General features: G+C 36.0%; 1 protein-coding gene across 3 annotated transcripts in view; it reads left to right on the forward strand.

The window, feature by feature from the left end:
• LOC127863538 (chloride channel protein 2-like) overlaps positions 1 to 24,949 on the forward strand; it is a 56,099-nt gene that overhangs the window by 18,035 nt on the left and 13,115 nt on the right. For all 3 annotated transcript variants that reach the window (XM_052403086.1, XM_052403088.1, XM_052403087.1), the window contains exons 6-22: positions 426 to 557; positions 1,825 to 1,953; positions 3,852 to 3,985; positions 4,849 to 4,923; positions 5,296 to 5,374; positions 5,741 to 5,866; positions 6,382 to 6,466; positions 6,828 to 6,929; positions 9,153 to 9,237; positions 9,887 to 10,039; positions 12,225 to 12,294; positions 15,041 to 15,151; positions 15,977 to 16,074; positions 17,123 to 17,232; positions 18,890 to 19,023; positions 23,213 to 23,378; positions 24,469 to 24,592. In XM_052403086.1, coding sequence (XP_052259046.1) covers positions 426 to 557; positions 1,825 to 1,953; positions 3,852 to 3,985; positions 4,849 to 4,923; positions 5,296 to 5,374; positions 5,741 to 5,866; positions 6,382 to 6,466; positions 6,828 to 6,929; positions 9,153 to 9,237; positions 9,887 to 10,039; positions 12,225 to 12,294; positions 15,041 to 15,151; positions 15,977 to 16,074; positions 17,123 to 17,232; positions 18,890 to 19,023; positions 23,213 to 23,378; positions 24,469 to 24,592 — 1,913 coding nt within the window. The remainder of the gene's footprint in view (positions 1 to 425; positions 558 to 1,824; positions 1,954 to 3,851; positions 3,986 to 4,848; positions 4,924 to 5,295; positions 5,375 to 5,740; positions 5,867 to 6,381; positions 6,467 to 6,827; positions 6,930 to 9,152; positions 9,238 to 9,886; positions 10,040 to 12,224; positions 12,295 to 15,040; positions 15,152 to 15,976; positions 16,075 to 17,122; positions 17,233 to 18,889; positions 19,024 to 23,212; positions 23,379 to 24,468; positions 24,593 to 24,949) is intronic.

The raw sequence follows: 24,949 nt of genomic DNA on the forward strand, positions 1-24,949 counted from the left end.
CAGATAGGGTAGTACGGTCCTAATATAGGTATCTCAGTGGTAAAGGGTTAAGGGCAAAGTAAAATTCAATACAGATAGGTCGGTACGGTCCCTAAATACGTATCTTAGTAGTAAAGGGTTAAGAACAAAGTTAAATTCCTTACATAGGGTGATACGGTCCCAAAATACGTATCTCAGCGGTAAAAGGTTACAAATAAAGTGAAATTCATTACAGATAGGATGGTACCGTCCCAAATACGTATCTCAATGGTAAAGGGTCAAGAAAAAAGTGAAATTCATTTCAAATAGGGTGGTACGGTTCCAAAACACGTATCTCAGTGGTAAAGGGTTACGAACAAAGTTAAATCATTACAGATAGGGTTATACGGTCCCAAAATACGTATCTCGGTGGTAGAGGGTTAAGAACAAAGTTAAATTCATTACAGATCGGGTGGTACGTACCTGGCACTGGGTAGTGAAGAAGGTTGGGGAGGACTGGATATTATTGGCACTGCTTGGGATCATCATGGCCCTTCTCAGCTTTGCCATGGACTACGTCATAGAGAAGTTGCAGGAGGGTAAGTTTGTAGCTTAAACCTATTTATTTCCACTTGATTGCATTAAAAGCAAAAGGCTTATGGAAACGCTCTTGAGTTTGTTTCCTGTGAAGGACCAGAACTTGGTGTCTTTTTGAATATCTAAAGTACACTAGCACAATGGGGAATAAACCTGTGACCTCACAGTTACTAGGCAGACATCATATCCACTATGCCAATGCCAAAGTGAACCATAATTAGTGATATGGATGTCTTGTATGACACATATAAGTCACGTCATGCCAAAAAATGTCATTGCAGATCTGGCCCAGCCTCTAAAATGTCTGCCAATAAAACCATGAAATCATGTGGGATTTTTAAGTGGACATCAAAGCTCCTTACCATATTACACAATTGCGCAGGCTAGGCTGGAGCTAAGCTCACATAATACGGCAAAGGACCCATTTTATAATGACGCGGGTTATATATTAGTTGCTTCTTTTGTAATCTCCAGCATAATCATGCACTATAAGATCACACAATACGCATGAATGTCAGATTTGTACGGGGCTTTTAATAGATAAATATTTACTGTAATAAATTTTGCCACTTTATGGCAAATTTCTTCTCATTATGACAATTTTAATACTTTTTTAGCCAAACCAGTCTAACAACTAAAAGAATAAGACATGTTATTGGTTTGTGAAGAAACATAAGTGTTGGCATTGCCTGTATAATGCATTACGAATTATCATGTTATTGTTTAGTTTCATGATGTACATTGCGATTGGTGGAAATGAATGACAGTGAGTTTTTGAAAAAAAGTTAGTGGTTTGTGAAGTAGTTTATGTGGCTTGCAATTCTTTTATGACGTAAAAGGGATATTTTCGGCCTTGCTCCATTTATATTGTGATAGAAAATAACAGCTTACGGTTGTGTTGTAGAGAATTTATATTGGTTGCTCTGGTGTTAAGTGTTTAACAATATCTTGGAATTTCACATAAACGCTTGACCTGATGATACAAGAAAGAGTTTATGTACATGAGTCGCGCTCTTTGACCTGTTCATGTGCGTTAAGAGTTGTTCAAGATTAGCTGATGCAGTCCACACAGGCTCATACGGGAAGACACTTTCCCTTTTTATTTTATTTTTTTATTCTAAAGGAAATCTCTTCTTAGCAAAAGTCCTTTTTGGTTGGAAAGTGTCATCCATGTTTAGTCTATGTGCACTGCACTATACTAGTATTTGCAGAGCACGGTGCATATATATTTTGTTTAAAGACGAGAAAACATATGTTGTTTTTTTTCAGCAAAGATGCTGCTGTATGAGGAGTTTTCATTCAAAGTGCCTCTGCAGTACGTGGGCTGGGTCTTGTACTCCCTACTGCTCATCATGTTTGCCACTGGCTTCACACACCTCATGTCTCCACAAGCTATTGGTAGGTAACTCTCACCATTTTTGGATAAGTACATTGTTTTTGTGCTAAAAATTTCATTCAAATTGAGAAATACTGTTATTTTAATGTTAATTGTACTCATATTCATCACATAGAACTTGATTGGAGATGAACTATTTGTTCAGACTTATAATTTTTAGGTCCTATTGGGGAAAAATATATACTTTTTGTCTATAGGGAATAGTTCTCCCTACCGTACTGTACACAATTTTGAACAAAACACTGTCTGGCAAATCTTTGCTATAATTATTAAACCTTTCCCATGTCAAAGGGGGCAGCTGTATGGGTCGGTTGCACTCTAAATAAGCAATTTTCATCTCTGTTGTACAACACATTACCTTATAAAAAGATCCGTGAGTAATTGGTGATTGAGTTGTGCCCCTTAGTTTAGGGATAATATAATGTTTCACATAACCCCCCTCGTCCAGACAATATCTTCCCTGACATTGTTTCCCCTTGTAAAACGGAAGACATGATCTGTCAACCTATCCCCTCCCCTCCGCCCATAAACCTGTGTAGCTCATCAATGAATAAACGAAATTAAATTAGAGTGAAACACGATACAGACTTAAACTTGGTAAGCTCATAGCAAAATGTGAAAAGACTCTTGATTGCAGAGAATATTTACTTTAATGCTCTATGCTAAAGACCATGTCATAGTGATTATGGTAGGCACCATTTCTTTACAATACCCTGAGGGCTGCTTAAGAAATATTCAACTTAAAATAGTATATGGTCAATAAGACAACATTTTCAGATAATTCCATTCAATAATCTGCAAACAATAATTGTGCTTGTATTTATTCAAAGCGTCATAAAAGCAAGTTTACAATATTTGTATGCATCTCCTACCAGTCTTTGTTTGAAAGGAACCAACTGATATTTTATTGTGTGTGTGTTTGTGTTTTTCAAACATGTCCCTCATTATGTTTGTCTGTTCAAAATTGATATTTTGTCTTTCTTTAGCATTTAAGCTTAGTTTAAAAGATTATTGTTTAACAAGTAAGTATTTGTTTCGGAAAATTCAGTTGCAGCTAAACAATATGTGTGTTAGGTACCTGTTTTGCTGGGTCCAGTTGCTAAAGTTATTGTAATACATAGTCTGTTTTTCTTCAGACCTAAATACAATATTATAAAATAATTGTTACTATCAAACATATGCAAATTATCCGAGCATACCTATTAGCTTACAAAAAGTAATATACATGTATTAAACAGTTAACAATTAAGTCATATAAATAAATTGATTAAAAAATGAACAGCTGTTAGCCAAACTGGTGGTTAAAGTATTGAGCTACCAAACCAAGACTGTCAATATAGACTAACATGGCCTAGACTGTCAACATAGACAAGCATAGCATAAACTGTTAATATAGACTAGCATGGCCTAGACTGTCAACATAGACAAACATGGCCTAGGCTGTCAATATAAACTAGCATGGCCTAGACTGTCAACATGGACTAACAATGCCTAGTCTTTCAACATAGACTAACATGGCATAAACTGTCAACATATACTAACAAGGCCCAGACTGACAATATAGCCAAACATGGCCTAAACTGTCAACATAGACAAATATGGCCTAGACTGTCAATATATACTAACATGGCCCAGACTGTCAACATAGACTTACAAGGCCTAGACTGTCAATATAGACTAACATGGTCTATACTGTCAAAATAGACTAACAAGGCCTATATGGTTAACATAGGATAACATGGTCTAGACTGTCAACATAGACTAGCATGGCCTAGACTGTCAACATAGACAAACATGGCATACAATGTCAACATAGACTAAAATGGTATAAAATGTCAACATATACTAACATGGCCTAGTCTTTCAACATAGACTAACATTCAAAATATGCGTTTTACAGGTTCTGGCATTCCAGAAATGAAGACAATATTGCGAGGCGTTGTGCTCAAGGAATTTCTCACGTTTAGGACTCTTGTCTCGAATGTTGTGGGCCTTTGTTGTTCACTTGGGAGCACGCTTCCTTTAGGAAAAGAAGTGAGTGGATTTGTCAGATTTCTTGCAAGAAGTATAATAGGAAAGGAATTTGTAAAGCCACATATACGTTTGATTGTTGTGTGAGATTAAATCATAAAGATGCATTTTATTTCATTAGTTTTTGAACAACGTGTGACAAAGTTTGTACTTGCATTTGTATACCAACGCATATAGGGGTAAAAACATGTGTACATTTAGAAGTTTGACCATGAATTTGCTGTTTGGTCAGACTGTGGTTGATAAATGTTTTAAGTTTGTGAAGTCAACGTTTGCTACATTTTTTAAAGCGATTCAATTGTTACTGTAAATATGTCATCCCCATGAAGTGTACATGTGCAAGACAATATTTTTATGCCATCTGATTCATACATTCCTGAGTTATACACCCTTGAACTAGGCCATTGTGTGGCCAAAGCATTGCATGCTTTAATTTTGCAAAACAAACTTGTTGGCTTTCATAATATCATTTTAGTTTGGTTGTTAAAGATAAGAGAAGCTCAATCTAGTTTTGACCTTAAGCTAACGTTTTAAATGTACAAATAACAATAATAAAAGTATATAAAAAAGATAACTTCTTCACAACGTTAAGGTTCCCGCCGTCGGAGTCACGCCAAAATCACAACAAAAATTCTTCAATGCAGTGATCCACCCTGTTTGAAAAATGTGCTCTCGATCTTATCCAGCAGCCTTGCTGCTGGTTGCTATTCCTGGGATAAAGCAGCGCATGATATTTTAGTATATTCGTGGTAATGGTCTAATGTACCTGGATATCTAATGGAAACAACCCTTATTTTCTTAATTGTGTTTGTTAGAGTTTGACCTAAGTAAGCATGGTTATTAAAGATGAGCTGATGCTTTTTCAGGGACCGTTTGTACATGTCGCTAGCATTGTCGCCAATCTGCTGGGAAAGTTGACTTCATTTAAAGCTGTTTATGAGGTAAGTGTGATGCGTTTGAATTTTTCCCATGCAAATGCCGTTTCATACGGGTAATTAGGAGTCAAAGCATTGTTGTTTTAGCTAACCTGAGCACAATTTGCTCATGGTGAGCTTTGTGATTGCCTTTTGTCGGTCGTGCCTCGTGCGTTTGGCGGCGTCAACAATTGCCTTGTTAACACTCTAGAGGCCACATTAAACTGCCGATCGAAAATGTTTGAAAAAGAGTTCTGGTTGGCTGAAAAACAAAGCCGCCTAGGGGCGGGGCATTATTTTCTAATATATTTCCTCAATCTCATTATTTGACTGAATCATCCTGTTATATGATCGACTCGTCTCATTACTTGAATGACCAACTTATCACCATGGTTGCAGAATGAGTCTCGCAGGACGGAGATGCTGGCAGCTGCATGTGCTGTAGGTGTGGCTTGCACATTTGTCGCACCCATTGGAGGTCAGTTTGCTAGATTATCATTTCTCGGCAAATATTTTTTTATCAGGAATGATGTAAATACATTATTTTTATGCGTCTGGTATGGTGGCATAAAGTTGGCGCACTGTTGGCGCATTTGTCCGTTCGCCCATAATTCCGTTTTTGGAGTTTTTTTCCTTAAGACTTTCAGATGTTTACCTGATGTTTGGCGTGTGAGTTTACCTGCATGTCTTAAAGCTCTAGTTCGAGATAGCCATGTGGTCCACATATATAATACAATCCCTCCAAACATGGGTCCAAACAAAATTGTCACGGATGTTGATTATTTGAACATTTAAATACATTATTATCAAATAATTATTACCTTTATCATCATGTCCATTTCAGGAGTATTATTTAGTATTGAAGTAACAGCGACATATTTTGCTGTTCGTAACTATTGGAGAGGGTTTTTCGGAGCTGTTTGTGGGGCCGTTGTCTTCCGGTTGCTTGCTTTCGGGTTTAAAAATACAGGTAGGTGGAGTGCATTTTTTTTCTCAATAGCTTTGGTGTTAAAATATACACAAAGGTGAAAAAAGAACATTTTACCGCTTTACTCTCTGTTTCAAATGTGGTTGGTAAAAGAAGAAACTGTCATACAGGATCTGACACTATTACATTTTGTCTTGTCATATCATATTATTTAGAAATGTTGTTAGTAAGACAGCATTTGGTTTAGCTAACTGACATATGTTTTCGACAAATATAAAACATAATGTAATGAAATAACCCGTTTTATCAGATCCTTTTAAATTAGCAAAGAAAATTAATATTTACGTTCATGTCATGATAAAATTGGACAGCTGTTTACATTGTGTGACGTTGCAACCTCATATCCTAAAAGAACCAAAATACCCCGAAAATTTACACAAAATGCCAACCTCAGCCAAAATGGGCGGGAATTGAATACTTCCATCAATCAAAATAAAAAATGTTTGAAAATTAAAAAACAAACATAATTGATTATGTTTTTATTTTTGTCATTTCAGAAACGTTAACTGCTATGTTTCAAACATCATTAAAAACAGACTTCCCATTCGACCCTGTGGAGTTATTAGCATTTTCATTTGTTGGGTAATTATTTTTTTAAACAAATATGTACTTTCAAGTTGCTTAGACAGTATATCTTAATAATTTTATATTGCTTATTTTTTGATATTTTTTAATAAAACAAAGTAATCAGATATATAAGGCAGTTATGTATACAATCTTTTTGCTAAATGATGTTCAGTTACCATTTCTGCAGATAAATATTAAATGCGAAAGTAAATTTAGATATATATTTAATAAATTATCACACATGTTTTTCCTTTAAACAGTGTTTCGTACTATTTTTTGGTGTATAGGTATTATTACATGCCATAATACATAGTATGTATGTACTTGCATAGATTTATATGATATAAACATAATTGTTTGTTACATGCTTTTTCAGTATAGCTTGTGGCTTTATTGGGGCATTGTTCATATTGTGCCACAGGAAAATCGTATTGTTTACAAGGAAACATAAAAAGATGTCAGCATTTTTGCAGAAAAAGTAAGTTACAAGACTTTCTGGGATTATAATATATACCAGTAGGTATTAAACCAGTTTAAAATAATAAGGATGTTCATTTTGATACACATATGTTTAACAACCCTTCATAATAAAGTTAGATATTTCAATTAAAGCAGAATCCTGCTTTTTGATGCAAGCATTTTGTAATTTCTCACTCATGACTCTTGCAAATTATCTGTCTAGCATAATCTTGATGCAAATGTTACCAGAACGATTTATAAATAATATCTTTTATATAATACAAATTGTGTTAAAGAGCATAATATTTGGCGAAAATGTATTAGAAGAAATATTTTCAGTCAATTCAACTAGGATACACAGACAAAATAACTGTGTATTCTGACCCTTTAAATTACATTTGCCCCTTTAAAGTTTCAACCAGGTGGGTCATTTGACTCCTGGTATCCAAAAAATATTCAATTCCCTGAGCCTTAGTACATATGAAAATGACACAGGAAGGCATTACTATACATGTTTTATTTCCTCTGATTTCAGCGGTGGTATCTACTAAGGATTGGCAGCATATACTTGTTATTCAACTCAATTTCAGTATTTTATCTTTGTTTAACAGGGGTCATGTCTATACTCTCATATAAGACCTATTATCTGCCAAGAGATCATCTCTCTACTCATCATAAATGATTTGTGTGTGTGTTGTCTAATTTCAGCCGATTTATATACCCAGAGATCATCACTCTGTTCACTGATTTCAGTCGCTTTATCTAGTCAGGGATTATCACTCTGTTCTCAGATTTCAGCCGCTGTATCGACCAAGGGATCATCACTCTGTTCTCTGATTTCAGCCGCTTTATCTTCCCAGGGATCATCATTATGTTCTCTGATTTCCGCCGCGTTATCTACCCAGGGATCATCACTATGATTTCTGATTTCAGCCGCTTTATGTATCCAGGGATCATCACTTTGTTCTCCGATTTCAGCCGCTTTATTTACCCAGTGATCATAACTCTGTCCTCTGACTCAGCCGCTTTATATACCATAGGGTCATCACTCTGTTCTCTGATTTCAGCCGCTTTATTTACCCAGCTCATCACTATGTTCTCTGATTTCAGCCTCTTTATATACACATGGATCATCACTCTGTTATCTGATTTCAGCCACTTTATCTATCCAGGGATCAACACTCTGTTCTCTAACTTAAGCCACTTTACCTACCCAGGGATCATCACTCTGTTCTCTGTTCTCTGATTTCAGCCGCTTTATCTACCCAGGGATCATCTCTCTGTTCTCTGATTTCAGCCGCTTTATTTACCCAGGGATCATCATTCTGTTCTTTGATTTCAGCCGCTTTATCTACCCAGGGATCATCACTCTGTTCTCTGATTTCAGCCGCTCTATCTACCCAGGGATCATCACTCTGTTCTGCGATTTCAGCCGCTTTATGTACCCAGGGATCATCACTCTGTTCTCTGATTCCAGCCGCTCTATCTACCCAGGGATCATCACTCTGTTCTGCGATTTCAACCGCTTAATTTACGCAAGTCTCATCACTCTGTTCTCTGATTTCAGCCGCTTTATGTACCCAGAAATCATCATTCTGTTCTCTGATTTCAGCCACTTTATATACCCAGGGATCATCAGTCTGTTCTCTGGTTACGGCCGCTTTATCTACCCATAGATCATCACTCTGCCCTGTGATTTCAGCCGCTTTATCTATCTAGGGACCATCACTCTGTTCTCTAATTTAAGCCGCTGTACCTATCCATGGATCATCACTCTGTTCTCTGATTTCAGCCGCTTAATCTACCTAGGGACCATCACTCTCTTCTCTGATTTCAGCCGCTTTATCTACCCAGGGATCATCATTCTGTCCTCTGATTTCAATCGCTTTATTTACCCAGGGATCATCATTCTGTTCTCTGCTTTCAGTCGCTTTATCTACCCAGGGATCATCAGTCTGTTCTCTGGTTACGGCCGCTTTATCTACCCATAGATCATCACTCTGCCCTGTGATTTCAGCCGCTTTATCTATCTAGGGACCATCACTCTGTTCTCTAATTTAAGCCGCTGTACCTATCCATGGATCATCACTCTGTTCTCTGATTTCAGCCGCTTAATCTACCTAGGGACCATCACTCTCTTCTCTGATTTCAGCCGCTTTATCTACCCAGGGATCATCATTCTGTCCTCTGATTTCAATCGCTTTATTTACCCAGGGATCATCATTCTGTTCTCTGCTTTCAGTCGCTTTATCTACCCAGGGATCATCACTCTTGTTGTCGTGTCCTGTACATTCCCTCGAGGCCTTGGCCAGTTCTTTGCTTCTATGGTGAGTTGTAGAGTAATTTTCTGCCCAACGGAGGTATTACCAGTTGTACTTATCTGTCCATACGTCAGTGTGTCCCAAAGCTTGTGCTTTATACTTCTTTTAGCAATGTTATTGACCTAAATGATAGTTTAACAATTGAACAACCTTAATGTGTAGATGATTTTAATATCGTATGTCTGTAATGACATGATATGATTGTAACAACAGGAATGTCTTATGTCACGAGGTATGACTGAATGATTGGATTTAAAACAAAATTCAATTATAGTATTTATACAACTTCGTGAAGCTGATGTTTATGAAAGGAAATTTGACTGCTTTTAGTTTTGGATTTAATATGGTAAGATGTATTTTTGTCCACTGTTGGAAAAAAGAGTATTTGCCTGTGCACAAACCTGTGGTGTGGGGAAATCATTTTATGTGACACAATTCCAGTTACTAATGGTTTACAATGTTCAATCATCATACTGATTTTAAAATGGCCATTCAAAATGTAAAATTAGTTTTGCTTGACCACTTAACATTGATCTAAGAAGATACAATTATGTTATTGCATTTTCAGAGTTGAATTGTTGCCAAACCTATTTTTTCATGTTTGTGTATGTTAGAAAAGAAGAAAACAGTAGGAACTCCTCATTGTCTTTTGCAGCTTACCCACAAAAAGGCGTTAAATGAGTTGTTCAGCAACATCACGTGGACAGAGAACCAGCCAAACAGTCTTAAGGACGAGACCATGCTAGGCCACTGGAACCACCCTTCCACCAACATCTACGTCACCTTGGTCTTGTTCATCATCAATAATGTAAGAATTATGTATCTCTGCAACACTTGTCGTATGAGAAGTTATCAATAGAAGACTTTATAAAAGAGGAAGAATTCTTGATAATTAATGTAAGAATTCATTATTAATAATGGAAGAATATATTATTAATAATTGAAGACTATATAATCAATAATAAAATAATTACTTAATAATAATAATAATATAATATTCAATATATATGATACACTGGTCTAATGCATTATCAATTACGTAAGACTTCAATATGTATTTTATACTAGTGTTATTCATCATCAATAATGTAAAAAATCAATATTTATATTAAACAAGTCTTATTCATGATCACAAATTTAACAAGTCAATCTATCTTCTTTTATAATACTGATCTTATGCATTTTCTATTATGGAAGCAATTTATATTTGTGATACACTGGTATTATGCATTATCAATAATGGAATAATTCAATATCAATGCTTCTTTGGTCTTATTGATTATCAATTATTAAAGAATTCAATATCAATGATGCACTGTCTGTATGATTTTACTATAATTGAACAGTCCAATGTCAATAATCGCATTCTTGACTTGTATGTTACCTGGTCTTATGCATTTTCTATAATGGCCAAATCCTGTATCAATAATGTCAGAATTCAATATCTTCGTTACAGAGCTCCTGTGCATTATCAATCATGGAAAAATCACTGGTCTTATGCATTTTCTATTAATGACGATTTTATCGTCGATAGTATAAAAATTATGTAAATATGTTACTTTTGTCTTTTGCATCATCTTCATGTATGATGGAGTATATCATAACCAATAATTTAATATTTTTATGCATATATGTCACACAGGTCTTTTGCAGTTATGCATTTTATATGATCTAAGAATTCAATAACTATAAAACACTGGTTATATGAGTTTTCTATTACCTCAAAATTCAATCTATTTTACACTTATCCTGTTCATTTTCTAGATTGCCAGTAATTCATTAGCAATTATGTAAAAATTCAATTACCTATGTTTCACGGGTGTTATGTATTTTTAGGAAGAATTCATTACTAAGAATGTTACATTTCTATGTGCAGTATATTTTACACTGGTATAATTCATTTTCCATAATGAAATAATTTACTGATAATAATGTTAGATTCATCTACATGTATGCCACTTTATCGTTATGCATTAAAAAAGCTGTTGGGTTTTAAGTTTAGTTTAGTTTTGGCAAAGTTTTGCTTCTGGTTTAAACATAATTATATAAACTAAATATAGAAGTTTGGACTTCCATCGAATGGGAAAGGTTAAAAAGTCATCTTATGAAAAATCCAAATCCGAATTCCTGTGTTGAGTTTACAATCAAAACTGTTGACGATGTAATAACTGTGTTATGATTTAATGGAAAGCATTCAGCATTTCATTTGTCTACTGGGTCATACTTGCTTCAATAAGCTTGTGTTTTTAATTCCCTTTGAACAACTAGGGTTATTGTGCTTAAAAGTGTACAGTTTAATACCTTATGGTGTGAAATAAAGGAGTTTTAGCTGCAAGATTTTTAGCATGTGCATATAATATGCAATATAGTCCCAACATTTTGTGTTGCAGCTTTTCCTTATATCCATATTAATTAAGTTCAATGTTTTAGATGATGAAAAGAGTTTAAGTCCTCAATAAACTTTAAGTTTAAGTCCTCAATAAATAATGGTTGAATCTGGCTCAAAGTTTTTCAGTAAAACGCCCTTAATGTGCAGATGCTGGTAAAGAAAGGGAAAGTGACTGTGAAGTATTGCTTTTTGTCAGTTTTCTACTGTTACAGATAAAAGTGTTGTTTTTTTTTGTGCAAACATGTTTTGTGGTGGAATCAATGTTGGTTACACATTTTAAGTAAATACTTTATGCGTGCTAGTTTTAATGAAGGAATCTTACAACTGTTGCTTTCCCCAGTTAAATTGACGCTGTACTCTTAATAATTCTTCTATTACATGGGTATGGGACATATTCCCAAAAATGTTGAAAGAATCCCAACAAAATCAGTTATGTCTTGCTTCAATATCAGAAGAGTTAGATTTTCTCCTAATCTTTATGTAAATTAAAGATCTTTTTAATCGCACATGTATTGTTTTGTTTGACAATCATACATTTTTCCATTTGAATAGTTGTTTTATGCCTGTCATAAATGTGTTAACAAGTTGATGAGTTTTGTTTCAGTTTTGGATGGCTGCTATTTGCAATACCTTACCCATCCCTGCTGGGGTATTTGTGCCTGTATTTACTATAGGTATGTTGGAAATAGCAAAAGTAAATTGTACATTTCGTCACTTTATCAATTATGGTATGTTGTTTTAATAGTTGATGTCGCAGGTACATATTTTATTTCGTTTTTACTATTTGTGGTGTTGTCATATATGAAGTTACATGATAACAAATTGTCTTGTTTGTCTTATTTACTATAGGTATGTTGCTTATTGTTTATGTATAAAATTTATCAATACAGTAAATTACTCAGTGTGGTAGCATGAAGACCAATACTGTGCATTTGTGTTCATATTTTTATGTGCTAATATTATAAGCTCTATGTTGCTAATGTTGATTTTACAGGATACTAAGTATTGTGGATGGTGTGTCTGTACTCACCACAGGTATGTGTGTTCTCAATGTTATAACACGATAACTCACATGGTACATGTTGTGTCTGTATTTGCTAATATCTATGTATTGTTATAATTGTTGATGTATCAGGATTACTAACGTGATGCATTTTTGCCAGTATGAAATATAGGTATATTGGTTATCTTTGTTTAAGCATGGTAACTATTATGGTTCATTATATGCGTGTTTTTACTATAGATATGTTTGTAAATGTAGAAGTAAAAGGATAACTTATATGATTGATTGTCTGCCTGTATTTGCTATAGGTATGTTGGTATAAATGATGTAACAGGATAAGCATCATGGTGCATTCTTTGCCTGTATTTAGTATAGGTATTTTGGTAATCAATGATGGGACATGACATCTAAATAGCTTTATTTTTTATCTGCATTTCAAGGTAGTATAGGTATGTTGTTTATGTTGTTTATAATATAAAGAACAGATTAACGAATATGATTAATTTTGTATCTGTATTTAGTAGAGTTATGTTGGTTGAACTGATGTAACAGGATAACTTATATTGTGGATCCTGTGCTTCTATTTACTAGAGGTATGATGGTTATCATTGATGAATTGTATAACTTATATGATATGTTTTTATCCCCCCACACAAGGCGGAGGGATATATAATTGGCTTTGTCCGTCCGTCAGTCTGTCACAAAACCTTTTAGGGTAGTATCTAAGAAACTATATATCAGATATCAACATGAAACAAGAACCATAACCCTACAATTTCTTGCGTTTTTTATTTGATGTAACTTTTCAGGGCTACATCCCAGATACCATGCAACACTTCAACGTGATACTTATTGATACTTATTGATATTAATGCTATAACCCTTAACATTATTTAAACAGAGTTAGTGCAGTTTGTTGTGTTTGAATGATTGAACTTTTTAAGGCTATATCTAAGATATGATACAACCTTCAACATAAAACTTCATGGGTGTGCAGAAATCAATGTGAATAAATGGCATGCACACAAATCATAACCCTTCTCTTTCTTCACAGAGAGTTATTGCCCTTTGTTGTTTTTGTATGAGGGAACGTGTTAAGTGTATGGCTCGGATACGCTTCAAGATTTTAACATAATTCTCAATGGGTGTATAGAAATCAATGAGAAGTGCAATGCATAAAACAATTACCCTTTATGTTTTATGATTATATCCTAGATCAAGGGATTTGCATCCATCCATAAACAAAGTTTATTTGGCGGGAAATATAAATCCAACGAATTTGGATGTTATGTTTGTATTTCATCTCCTTATTTTTGTAATCGTTGATGTAACAGTATAACTAATATAATTCTTGTTGTGCCTCTATATACTATAAGTGTGTTGGTCATCGTTGATGAAACATGATAACGAATATGGTTCATTGTGTGTCTATATTTACTATATGTCTACTGGTAATTACTTATGTAACCGGATCACTAACAGAGTTGACTTTATAGTTATGTTGAGCATCATTGATGTTACAGGATGAGTGATGTGGCACATTTTGTATCTGTATGTTCTATTGGTATGTTTGTAGTCAATGATATAACAGGATAAGTAATATGGTGGATTTTTTGCTATTTTCCTATTGTGTTTAGTATAGGTATGTCACAATAATGATAGTCTTTAGTATAGGTATGTCACAACAATGATAGTCTTACTCTTTTCAGCTCATTTTCTTGTTTTCACTGAAACTGTTCAACATATTAGTTGTTGAACTAATATGTGTAAAATTTAAAATAATTGAACTGGGGTAGAGGATTGCAGTTGTTTATAGATTTGCATTGTTATGTGTGATGTCAGTCTTTTTCCTGGCATATTTACGGGTTCGTTTAACGGACCTATTCTCAATCCGAATTTGAAAAAAAAATACCAACAACATTTTTCTGAAGTGTCTAGTGATTGTAGTTTATATTATATCAATTTTAGTTCAATTAAATGAAACAAATTAATACTGTTACGTATTTGATTTTATTCTTTTAAGTTGAATTATTATAAAGAGTTATATTAAATTAGTTTTTCTTAAATTAGTGGACTTTTTGCGCAACAAATAATAATCCCAAAATGGACAGGAAAAGGATTGGATGTCATCAATTGATAACATTGCAGGGTGACTGATATGTCCATCTTCTGGCAAGTTTATGTTGGGGAGCTATCTTATATTCAGATTATTTCACATTATCAAACACGTTTTTATATTCATGATTTTAGAAACTGTTTCTCCTAGTTTGCAACAAATTATTAGACATGTAGTTTTGTTTCCCCATTCTACTACTTCATTTGTGTATTAACAAACTTATTTGAAATGTATAAATTAGCTAGCCTATTATTTGGTTTTGTTATCTACTATAAATACAGTTTTTACTTACACTTGTCAGGTGCTGCTTTCGGGCGCTTGGTGGGTGAGTGCATGGCAGCTTGGTTTCCAAATGGGGTTAAAACAGGGGACACTATACAGAAGATAATACCTGGAGGCTATGCAGTCGTCGGTAGGTAGAGACATTTTAATGATGGAAATCACTGCTGGCTAACATTGTTCACATGCGCCCAGTTTTGTTGTTGTAATAAGACAAGACTTTGATGAAATGAGACGCGCTCTGAGAAATGTTTTTTATGCATTTGGGTAATATGTTGTCCCAGTTTAGCCTGTGCATGCAGTACAGGCTTATCAGGGATGACACTTTCCGCTTGAATTATATATTTCGGTAAATGAAAATCGCTTCTTAGCAAACATCTGATATGTGTGGACTGCACAGGCTAATCTGGGATGACACTTCACACGTGCATTAAGCCCACTTAAGTGCGACTCAAATGTGTTCCCCTCGTTGCTGGGCATGCCAAAGTTAATTGTATCGACCTTCTTAGTTTCCAATGTACATAAATATTTATAATGGGTACTTTATCAAAATCTACGTATGTATGGTATGAACACATAGAAATACCAAGAACAGGAATATGTTTGGATTTCAATGGAGAAGGATTGCAATGAAGAACAACATAGTTATGTTAAATAATGAAATAGACACTTGAATGTTTGGAAAACAAATCTTAAAGAAGAATCTTCCTTTATATCCACAACTCTCTGCAACTATCGAAAGAGGAAGATAAATTGTGCATTTATGAATACCTTGATTTGCATTGTTTTGCATATCTAATGAAATTGTGTTTGTAATTGATACTTACCATGTTCAATATGGGTTCTAGTCAATATATGACTGGATCTGTAGGTACTGTGTCATTTTCGGGTATTGTCACTCGTATCATATCCACAGCTGTGAAAGTATATGTCTGTATATTACTGTGTGTACATCTAGGTGCTGCCGCATTGTCTGGTAGTGTCACTCGTACCATATCTACAGCTGTGATAGTGTTTGAGGTTACTGGGCAGATCTCTCACGTGCTGCCTGCTGTCGTGAGTATTTTATGTATTTTAAGATTTGTACATTTTTCATTAATGTCTCGGTTGTATTTTAAGGAACACTTTTTTCTTAAAAACAACAACATCAGTTGTGATTGGTTCACCAATCATGTTATAAATACTGAAGGAACGTATAATTCATGTATATAACACATTTGCTGTGGAATGAAAACCAAAATCGGAATAAAATATTTCATTTCTCACTATTTCAAATATTTCTTAAAAAATAACTGCATTTTACTATATTTTCAAATATAACAAAGTGAATGACTATGCATGCACTTAAACTTTTGTAAACAATCAACAATAAACATTTTGTAACAATCGTCTATATTTTTGTTAATGTGTTAGGGTTGTTTATAAATATGTTGACAATGTTTTGATCTATGAAGCAAGTAACTGGTAATATATTCGGAACGATTCTTTGAGTTTGCGATGACACTTGTTTATTAAATGAAAATAAGTAATAATGAAAAATGTTTACCATTCAAAGTAAACATTTCTTGAACTTTCATTTACAATCGTTCATGTTTATGCAAAATGTGAAAAGCAGTATGCCTCAATAACATAAGGCTGTATAAACACAAATTGCACTGTTTCAGGTTACCTGTTATATAAATACAATTACTTACATGCATTCTGAGATAAGTGTAGAATGCTTTGGTGGATAAATACATTTATGTTCACTGATTTAAATTAACTAATACAGGTTTTGGAATTTAACCTGAAATAATACATATGAAATAATATATATATATATGAGTCGTGCTCTGTGTAAAAAGGGTTTAATGCATGTGCAGTCCACACAGGCTTATCATGGACGACACTTTCCGCTTTTATAATATAGTCTGTTTAAAGAATGTCTCTTCTTAGCAAAAATCCAGTTTAGGCAGAAAGAGTAATCCCTGGTTAGCCTGTGCAAAATGGGCAGTATAATCTGGAACTACACTTTACACATATATATATATATAAATTTTATAAAACTAAACATAAACACATAAAACACATTATAATGTATTGATGCATTTCTCCTCTATTTCAGATTGCAGTGTTGCTTTCGAATGCAGTGGCCAACTTCTTCCAGCCATCTTTTTTTGACAGTATTATTAACTTGAAACGATTGCCGTACTTGCCAGATATTGCGTCAGCAGGGTAAACATAAATTATCATCGAAATAAAACATAAAACCCAAACCAAGAGACAGTTTTTGAACCCTAGAAAAACAGCCACTTAGTTGTTATAGTTAATGGGGAACTTGTGTATGCCCCCACTAAATGGGAGGCAATAATAGAGTTGGTAATCATGTGACAAACAGGATTGTGACATCCATGCTGAGACAGGTATATCTGTGACATCTTTGCTGAGAAAGGTATTGTTCGCCGTTTTATATCCTTCGTTACTTGAATGAATTGTTTAAATGCCACTCAATGTCAAGCCATATCAACAATAAAGTGAAAAGCGTTCAACTAGTATTAATATTCGCTCGTTATCTCGATTTCATTCGCTGCGAATTCACTTAGCAAAAGCTGTAATTTTTTAACCCGCCAGGCAATTTCGCAGCTAGTAAAGAACAGTTGTAGGGCGATTATAAACAGGATATACATGCTTTCTGTCGGATATGGATGGAAAGTGAGCGGCATTTTAACAATAAATAGAATCAATAAAAGAGAGAAACATGCCTGAAACGGCATGGACATCGCTATTGTGTGTGTCATGTTATTACCCTCTCTGTTTATGCGCAGATTATTAAGATAGAAAATCATATTTATAGTGACAATTTTTTAGCTCAACTGAACTCAGTATGGGCGCGGCGAGGTTTTCCTGTCATCTTTTATTATTTGTTTTTGAATGACCGTTTCTCTATCGTCAACAATAAACTTATTAAAAACTCTAGTTGCAACATTTGTTTCCATTGATGTTTGATTTATCAGTTATGATGATACAAAAATCCAAACTACGACTTTGTTTGTGATGCAAGTATCAAATATATATAATAACAACAAAACACGAGGATTCATTTCAATATGTTTAAGCTAACCTGGGCACAATCTGCTTATGGTGAGCTTTTTTGATCGCTTTTTGATTGTCGGCGTTCGTGCGTCGTGAACATGTAAATTGCTAACAACCTAGACGCCACAATTATTGTCCAATCTTCATGACGCTTGGTCAGAACACGTGTCCCAATGATATCTTAGACCATTCGAAAATGGTTTGGTAAGTTAATTAACCTTGCTGCCAGGGAGTTTTCCAGCTTTCTGTTTATGGCTGTTATAATAAAATCTGGTGACCACTCTAGAAGTCACATTTATTTCCAATCTCCGTGAAACTCAGAACATTCGTTATAAAGATATATTGGATTAGTTTCAAAATGGTTCTGGTCTGTAAAAAACATGACAGCCAGGGACGGGCATTTTTCCTTATATGACGATAGTTGACGCTTTATTAGCCACATTTATTGGCCAATCTTCATGAAACTTGGTAAGAACATTTATCCCAATAAAATCAGAGCTGATATTTAAAATGGGTCATGTGAGCTAAAAAACTGGGTCACTAAATCAAATAAAATGCAACATAATAATATTTCAAAATAATCTAGTTTGTTTGGGTCTCAGGTGTGCGCCTTATGACCAATGGTCCCCTCTTGTTATATATTTATAATTGAATTTGAAAAGGGATATAACTGATACAGGTAATGATGACAAAATTGTCACAAACACAGTTTCTGCTATAAGCTGAGATAAAATAGAGAGCATTTCATTTCCATCCGAAAGTTTGATTATTTTTTATCATTATGATTGCGCTATTTCAGCTCGTGGAGTGTGTACGTGGAAGACATAATGGTGTCCCAGGTCAGCTGTATCTACTTCGTTTCCACTTTCAAGGAGCTAAAAGAGTTGCTGGAGACATCCAAACACCGCACCTACCCTTTAGTGGACTCTCCAGGTATGACTATTGGTTTTAATGCTGTACTTGTGGACTCTTTAGGTATGACTGTTGGTTTTAGTGCTGTACTTGTGGACTCTTTAGGTATGATTGTTGGTTTCAGTGCTGTGCTTGTGGACTACTAGGTATGACTGTTTGTTTCAGTGCTTCACTTGTGGATTCTTAAGATATGGCTGTTTGTTTCAGTACTCTACTTGTTGACTCTTCAGACATGGCTGTTGGTTTCAGTGCTGTACTTGTGGAGTCTCCAGCTAAAACTGTTTGTTTCAGTGCTTTATTTGTGGACTCTCCAGGTATGGTTGTTGGTTTCAGTGCTCTACTTATGGACTCTGCATATATGGTTGTTGGTTTCAGTGCTGTACTTGTGGAGTCTCCAGCTATAACTGTTTGTTTCAGTGCCCTACTTGTGGACTCTTTAGGTATGGCTGTTGGTTTCAGTGCTCTACTTGTGGAGTCTCCAGCTATAACTGTTTGTTTCAGTGCTTTACGTGTTGACTCTCCAGGTATGGCTGTTAGTTTCAGTGCTCTACTTGTGGACTCTTCATATATGGCTGTTGGTTTTAGTGCTGTACTTGTGGAGTCTCCGGCTATAACATTTGTTTCAGTGCTTTACTTGTAGACTCTCCAGGCATGGCTGTTGGTTTCATTGCTCTACTTGTTGACTTTCTATATATGGCTGTTGGTTTCAGTGCTGTACTTGTCGAGTCTCCAGGTATGACTATTTGTTTCAGTGCTTTACTTGTAGACTCTACATGTATGGCTGTTGGTTTCAGTGCTCTACTTGTGGACTTTCCAGGTATGACTGTTGGTTTCAGTGCTCTACTTGTAGACTCTCCTTGTATAACTGTTGGTTTCAGTGCTTTACTTGTGGACTCGCCAGGTATGAATGTTTGTGTCAGTGCTCTACCTCTGGATCTCCAGGTATGACTGTTGGTTTCAGTGATCTACTTGTGGACTCTTCAGATATGACTGTTAGGGTCAGTGCTCTACTTGTGGACTCTCAAGTTATTACTGTTGGTTTAAGTGCTCTACTGGTGGACTCTCCAGTTATGACTGTTGGTTTCAATGCTCTACTTGTGGACTCTCCAGGTATGACTGTTGGTTTCAGTGCTCTAATTTGGGACTCTCCCGTTATGACCGTTGGTTTCAGTGCTGTACTTGTGGACTCTCCAGCTATAACTGTTTGTTTCAGTGCTCTACTGGTGGACTCTCCAGTTTTGACCGTTGGTTTCAGTGCTGATCTTGTGGGAGTCTCCAGCTATAACTGTTTGTTTCAGTGCTCTAGTTATGGATTCTCCAGGTATGGCTGTTGGTTTCAGTGCTCTCTTTGAGGACTTTCCAGTTATGACTGTTGATTTCAGAGCTCTATGTGTGTACTCTCCTGCTATGATTGTTGTTTTCAGTACTCTACATGTGGCATTTCAATCTATGACTTTTGGTTTTAGTGCTCTTCTTGTGGATTAATCAGAAATTACTGTTGGTTGTAGTGCTCTACTTGTTGACTCTCCAGGGGTGAATATTGGTTTAAGTGCTATACTTGTGGACTCGCCAGGTATGACTGTTGGTTTCAGTGCTGTTCTTGTGGACTCGCCAGGTAAGACTCTTATAAGTTTCAGTGCTCTACTTATGGACTCGCCAGGTATGACTGTTGGTTTCAGTGCTTTACTTTTGGACTCTCCAGGTATGACTGTACTGTTGGTTTCATTGCCCTACTTGTGAAATCTCCACGTGTGACTGTTGGTTTTAGTGCTGTACTTGTGGACAACCTGGTTGGACTGTTGATTTCAGTGCTCTACTTGTTGACTTTCAAGTTATGACCGTTGGTGTCAGTGCTCTTCTTGTGGACTTCTCATGAATGACTGTTGGTTTACGTGCTCTACTTGTTGACTCTCCAGGTATGAATCTTGATTTCAGTGCTCTATTTGTGAATTCACCAGGTACGACTGTTGGTTTCAGTGCTCTTGTGGACTCGCCAGGAATGACAATTGGTTTCAGTTCTTTGATTTTGGACTCTCCATGTATGACTGTATTGTTTGTTTTAATGCCCTACTTGTGGACCCTCGGGGTATGACTGTTGGTTTCAGTGCTCTACCTGTGGACAAGCCTGGTATGACTCTTGGTGTCAGTGCTCTTTGTGGACTCGCCTGTTATGACTCTTGGTGTCAGTGCTCTTTGTGGACTCGCCTGTTATGACTCTTGGTGTCAGTGCTGTACTTGTTGACTCTCCAGTTGTGACTGTAGGTTTCAGTGCTCTACTTGTTGACTCTGCTGTTATGACTGTTTGCTTCAGTGCTCTACTTGTGTACTCTCCAGGTATGACCCTTGGTTTCAATGATCTACTTGTGGACTCTCCAGGTATGACTCTTGGTTTCAGTGCTCTATATGTTGACTCTCCAGCTTTGACTGTTGGTTTCATAGCTCTTCTTGTGGACTTTCCAGGTACGACTGTGGGTTTCAGTGCTCTACTTGTGGACTCACAAGGTATTAATCTTGGTTTCAGTGCTCTACGTGTGGACTCGCCAGGTATGACTCTTGGTTTCAGTGCTCTACTTGTGGACCTATCAGTTATGAATGTTTGTGTCAGTGCTCTATTTGTGGACTATCCAGGTATGACTGTTGGTTTGAGTGCTCTACATTTGGACAACCAGGTATGGCTGTTGGTTTCAGTGCTCTACTTGTGGACTCTCCAGGTATGACTGTTGGTTTCATTGCTCTTCTTTTGGACTACCAGGTATGACTCTTGGTTTCAGTGCTCTAAGTGTGGACTCTTTAATCATGGCTGTTGGTTTCAGTGCCCTACTTGTGGAGTCTACAGATATGGCTGTTGCTTTCAGTGCTGTAGTTTTGGACTCTTTAGGTATGGCTGTTGGTTTTAGTGCTGTACTTGAGGACTCTTTAGGTACGACTGTTCGTTTCAGTGCTGTACTTGTGGACTCTCCAGGTATTGCCGTTGCTTTCAGTGCTATACTTGTTGACTCTCCAGGTATGACTGTTGGTTTCAGTGCTGTACTTTTGGACTCTCCATGTATTGCTGTTGCGTCCAGTGCTGTACTTGTTGACTCACCAGGTATGACTGTTGGTTTCAGTGCTGTACTTGTGGACTCTCGATGTATGGCTGTTGGTTTCAGTGCTGTACTTGTTGACTCTCCAGGTATGGCTGTTGGTTTCAGTGCTGTACTTGTGGACTCTCGATGTATGGCTGTTGGTTTCAGTGCTGTACTTGTTGACTCTCCAGGTATGGCTGTTGGTTTCAGTGCTGTACTTTTGGACTTTCATGTATGACTGTTGGTATCAGTGCTCAACTTGTGGACCCGCAAGGTATGAATGTTGGTGTCAGTGCTCTACTTGTGGACTCTCCAGATATGACTGTTGGTTTCAGTGCTGTACTTGTGGACTCGCCAGGTATAACTGTTAGGTTTAGTGCTTTACTTGTGGACTCTCCAGTTATGACTGTTGGTTTCAGTGCTCTACAATGATGTGCCTTTATTCTTTTTTTTCATTTTACGTTTTCACGGTGCCCATACCACGTGACTTTTTAAGATCTGTGTTGGGAAAGTAAAGCGCGACCCAGTTTGTAATGATGTCTTTTTAAATATTTCACCATTTTAAATAGAAGAAAGTGGAGAGCCCGCTCATTCGTGAGAGTTTTCTATAGCTATCATGATGTGTTTTAACAAATAAGTCTTTTTAGTAAAATGCAACTACGCGTTTGTAATATGAAGTCCCCATACTGATCCGACATTTTACTAACCCTCCAAACGCGCGGTTGCACTTTACTGAACAAATACTTATTTGTTTAAAAAGATCATGATACCTATAGAAAACTCTTACCAAAGAGCGGGCTCTCCACTGTATCCCATTAAAAATGTAAAATATTTCAAAAGAGATCCTTACATTTGTTAACTGGGTCGTTCTTAATTCTCCCAACACAGATCCGAAAACGTCACGTGGTATATGCACCGTGGTTCTGTTACATTAATAAAAAGTGTTTAAATACACTGTTGGTTTATTGTTATTTATGTGGAAAGCCTGTGGTTCAGCTAGCCCTTTACATATTCCTTTTACACCTACCATATTGTTGATTCTCCAGTAATGGGTTTGACTAAACTGACTACACAGGCACTTTACGCGCATAAATTAATTCCCTTTTTCACAGAGCGATGCTCATATATGACACTCCTTACCCCAGATTCAATGATCCTGCTTGGATCGGTGAAGAGGTTTGAACTGGAGCGGTTGCTCTGGGTACACCTCAGTCAGGATCAGAAGGTGTTCCTGCTAGACAATGAAGACGAGGAGATGAATTCCATCTGCTCCACGCCTGGCTCTTCCAGGACACGCACACCACCCCCTAGGTGAAAACATTATGTGTTATTGTTTTCAACGAAAATATTTAAATCATACCCCATTCTGGTGAACATTAAAGACATTTAATAATGAAATTAAAGTAAAAATTGTTGATCGGGAACAGTATCCATCAATATTTTTAACTGCATTGGCATTCACCTCACAGAGTTGTTGAATAAAAAATTGAAATAACACAATTACTTGGATTCAGACTTTATTTTACAAAGATTTGTAAACAAGCATATATTTAACTGTTGTGTAATCCGGTTAGGATTGCATTTTATGTTAATGAAAAGCTGCAGAACAAACAAACCTACATGTATTTCTAACTTTTAGCAAATTAGGCAAGAACCTTGCAAGAATGAACTTTTTTTGCAAAAGCAATTGATTTATCAATAATGGTACATTTGTATTTTTGTTACATTAAATGATAATTTTTCCAGGGTAGAGAGTATACCTTCACTCTCTTAGAAAACCGTACTTATTGCATAGGTATTATGTTAAATTTTGTCGAAGATTATCAGTCCGAACAGGCTAATCAGGGGCAATAAATTTCGCTTTTTCGGATTTTTTCGTTGAAATTGAGTCTCATTCAAATGATAATCCAGTAAAGTTGGCAAGTTTCTTCGCAGATAAGCCTTGGCAGGCTTCACATGTAGGCTTTACCAAATGTAACATTATAAATAATAACACGGCGCATGCCTAATTTCATATAAACAAAGAAGAAAACCGTCTATGAGGTATTCTGCAGTAATTATGGACGGAGCGTATACACTGAAAGCACGCGCTGTAGCTAAACAAAGCATGCCGATACATTTTCCATTAGCGTAATAATCCGGTATTTTATGAATGAAAGTGTGAGATCTGATCGAAAGAACAGCCGAAAGTTATTTTTATGGGTGGAACTTCACATAAAATATTGCACAAGATAAATAAAATACATTGTATAAATCTTTAGTAAAAATCGTGTTTGAATCGAAATAATGCGTGTACGTTCGCATTCGTGATTAAATCCCTACGCATCTAAACTTCCGGCCGTGGGTTATTCGACAACAAACTATAACGTACACAAATTATTTCTTAAGTATATTTCTGAAGGATGGAGATTATTCCCCAAACCCGGGAGGAGGTACCGAAGCCTCGCTTCAGCGTCACGAAACTGGAAGAAAATGTATCCACCCCAAGGACCCGCAAAAGTTCAGTGTTTGCAATGGCGCAAGAGGTAAGTGAAGTAAATGGGCTCTAAGCTGTGTTTCACTGAGGTTTACCCATTTGCAGGTCATCCACGTAATACAGCACTGAATAGACTGGTACCGAATTATGTTAGACGCTTAAAGGGTTCTATTATATGTTTTCTATCAAAAGTGAGCGCTTTAAAATGCATGTAAGCAATGTAATGTGTTCTTGACCATGATCATCACCATATTTACCATTTGTAGAATATGAACCTACCAGTGTGTTTCAGGAAATTGTGCAAAACGACTACCCTTACAGAATTGCCAAACTTGTGTCCAAAGTATGTAAATGATCAAATTAGGTGACTAAAAACAATAGTATTGTTTCGCCGAGTTTTGTTACG

The sequence above is a fragment of the Dreissena polymorpha genome, unplaced genomic scaffold (assembly GCF_020536995.1).
Source record: "Dreissena polymorpha isolate Duluth1 unplaced genomic scaffold, UMN_Dpol_1.0 chrUn014, whole genome shotgun sequence".
NCBI lineage: Eukaryota > Metazoa > Mollusca > Bivalvia > Myida > Dreissenidae > Dreissena > Dreissena polymorpha.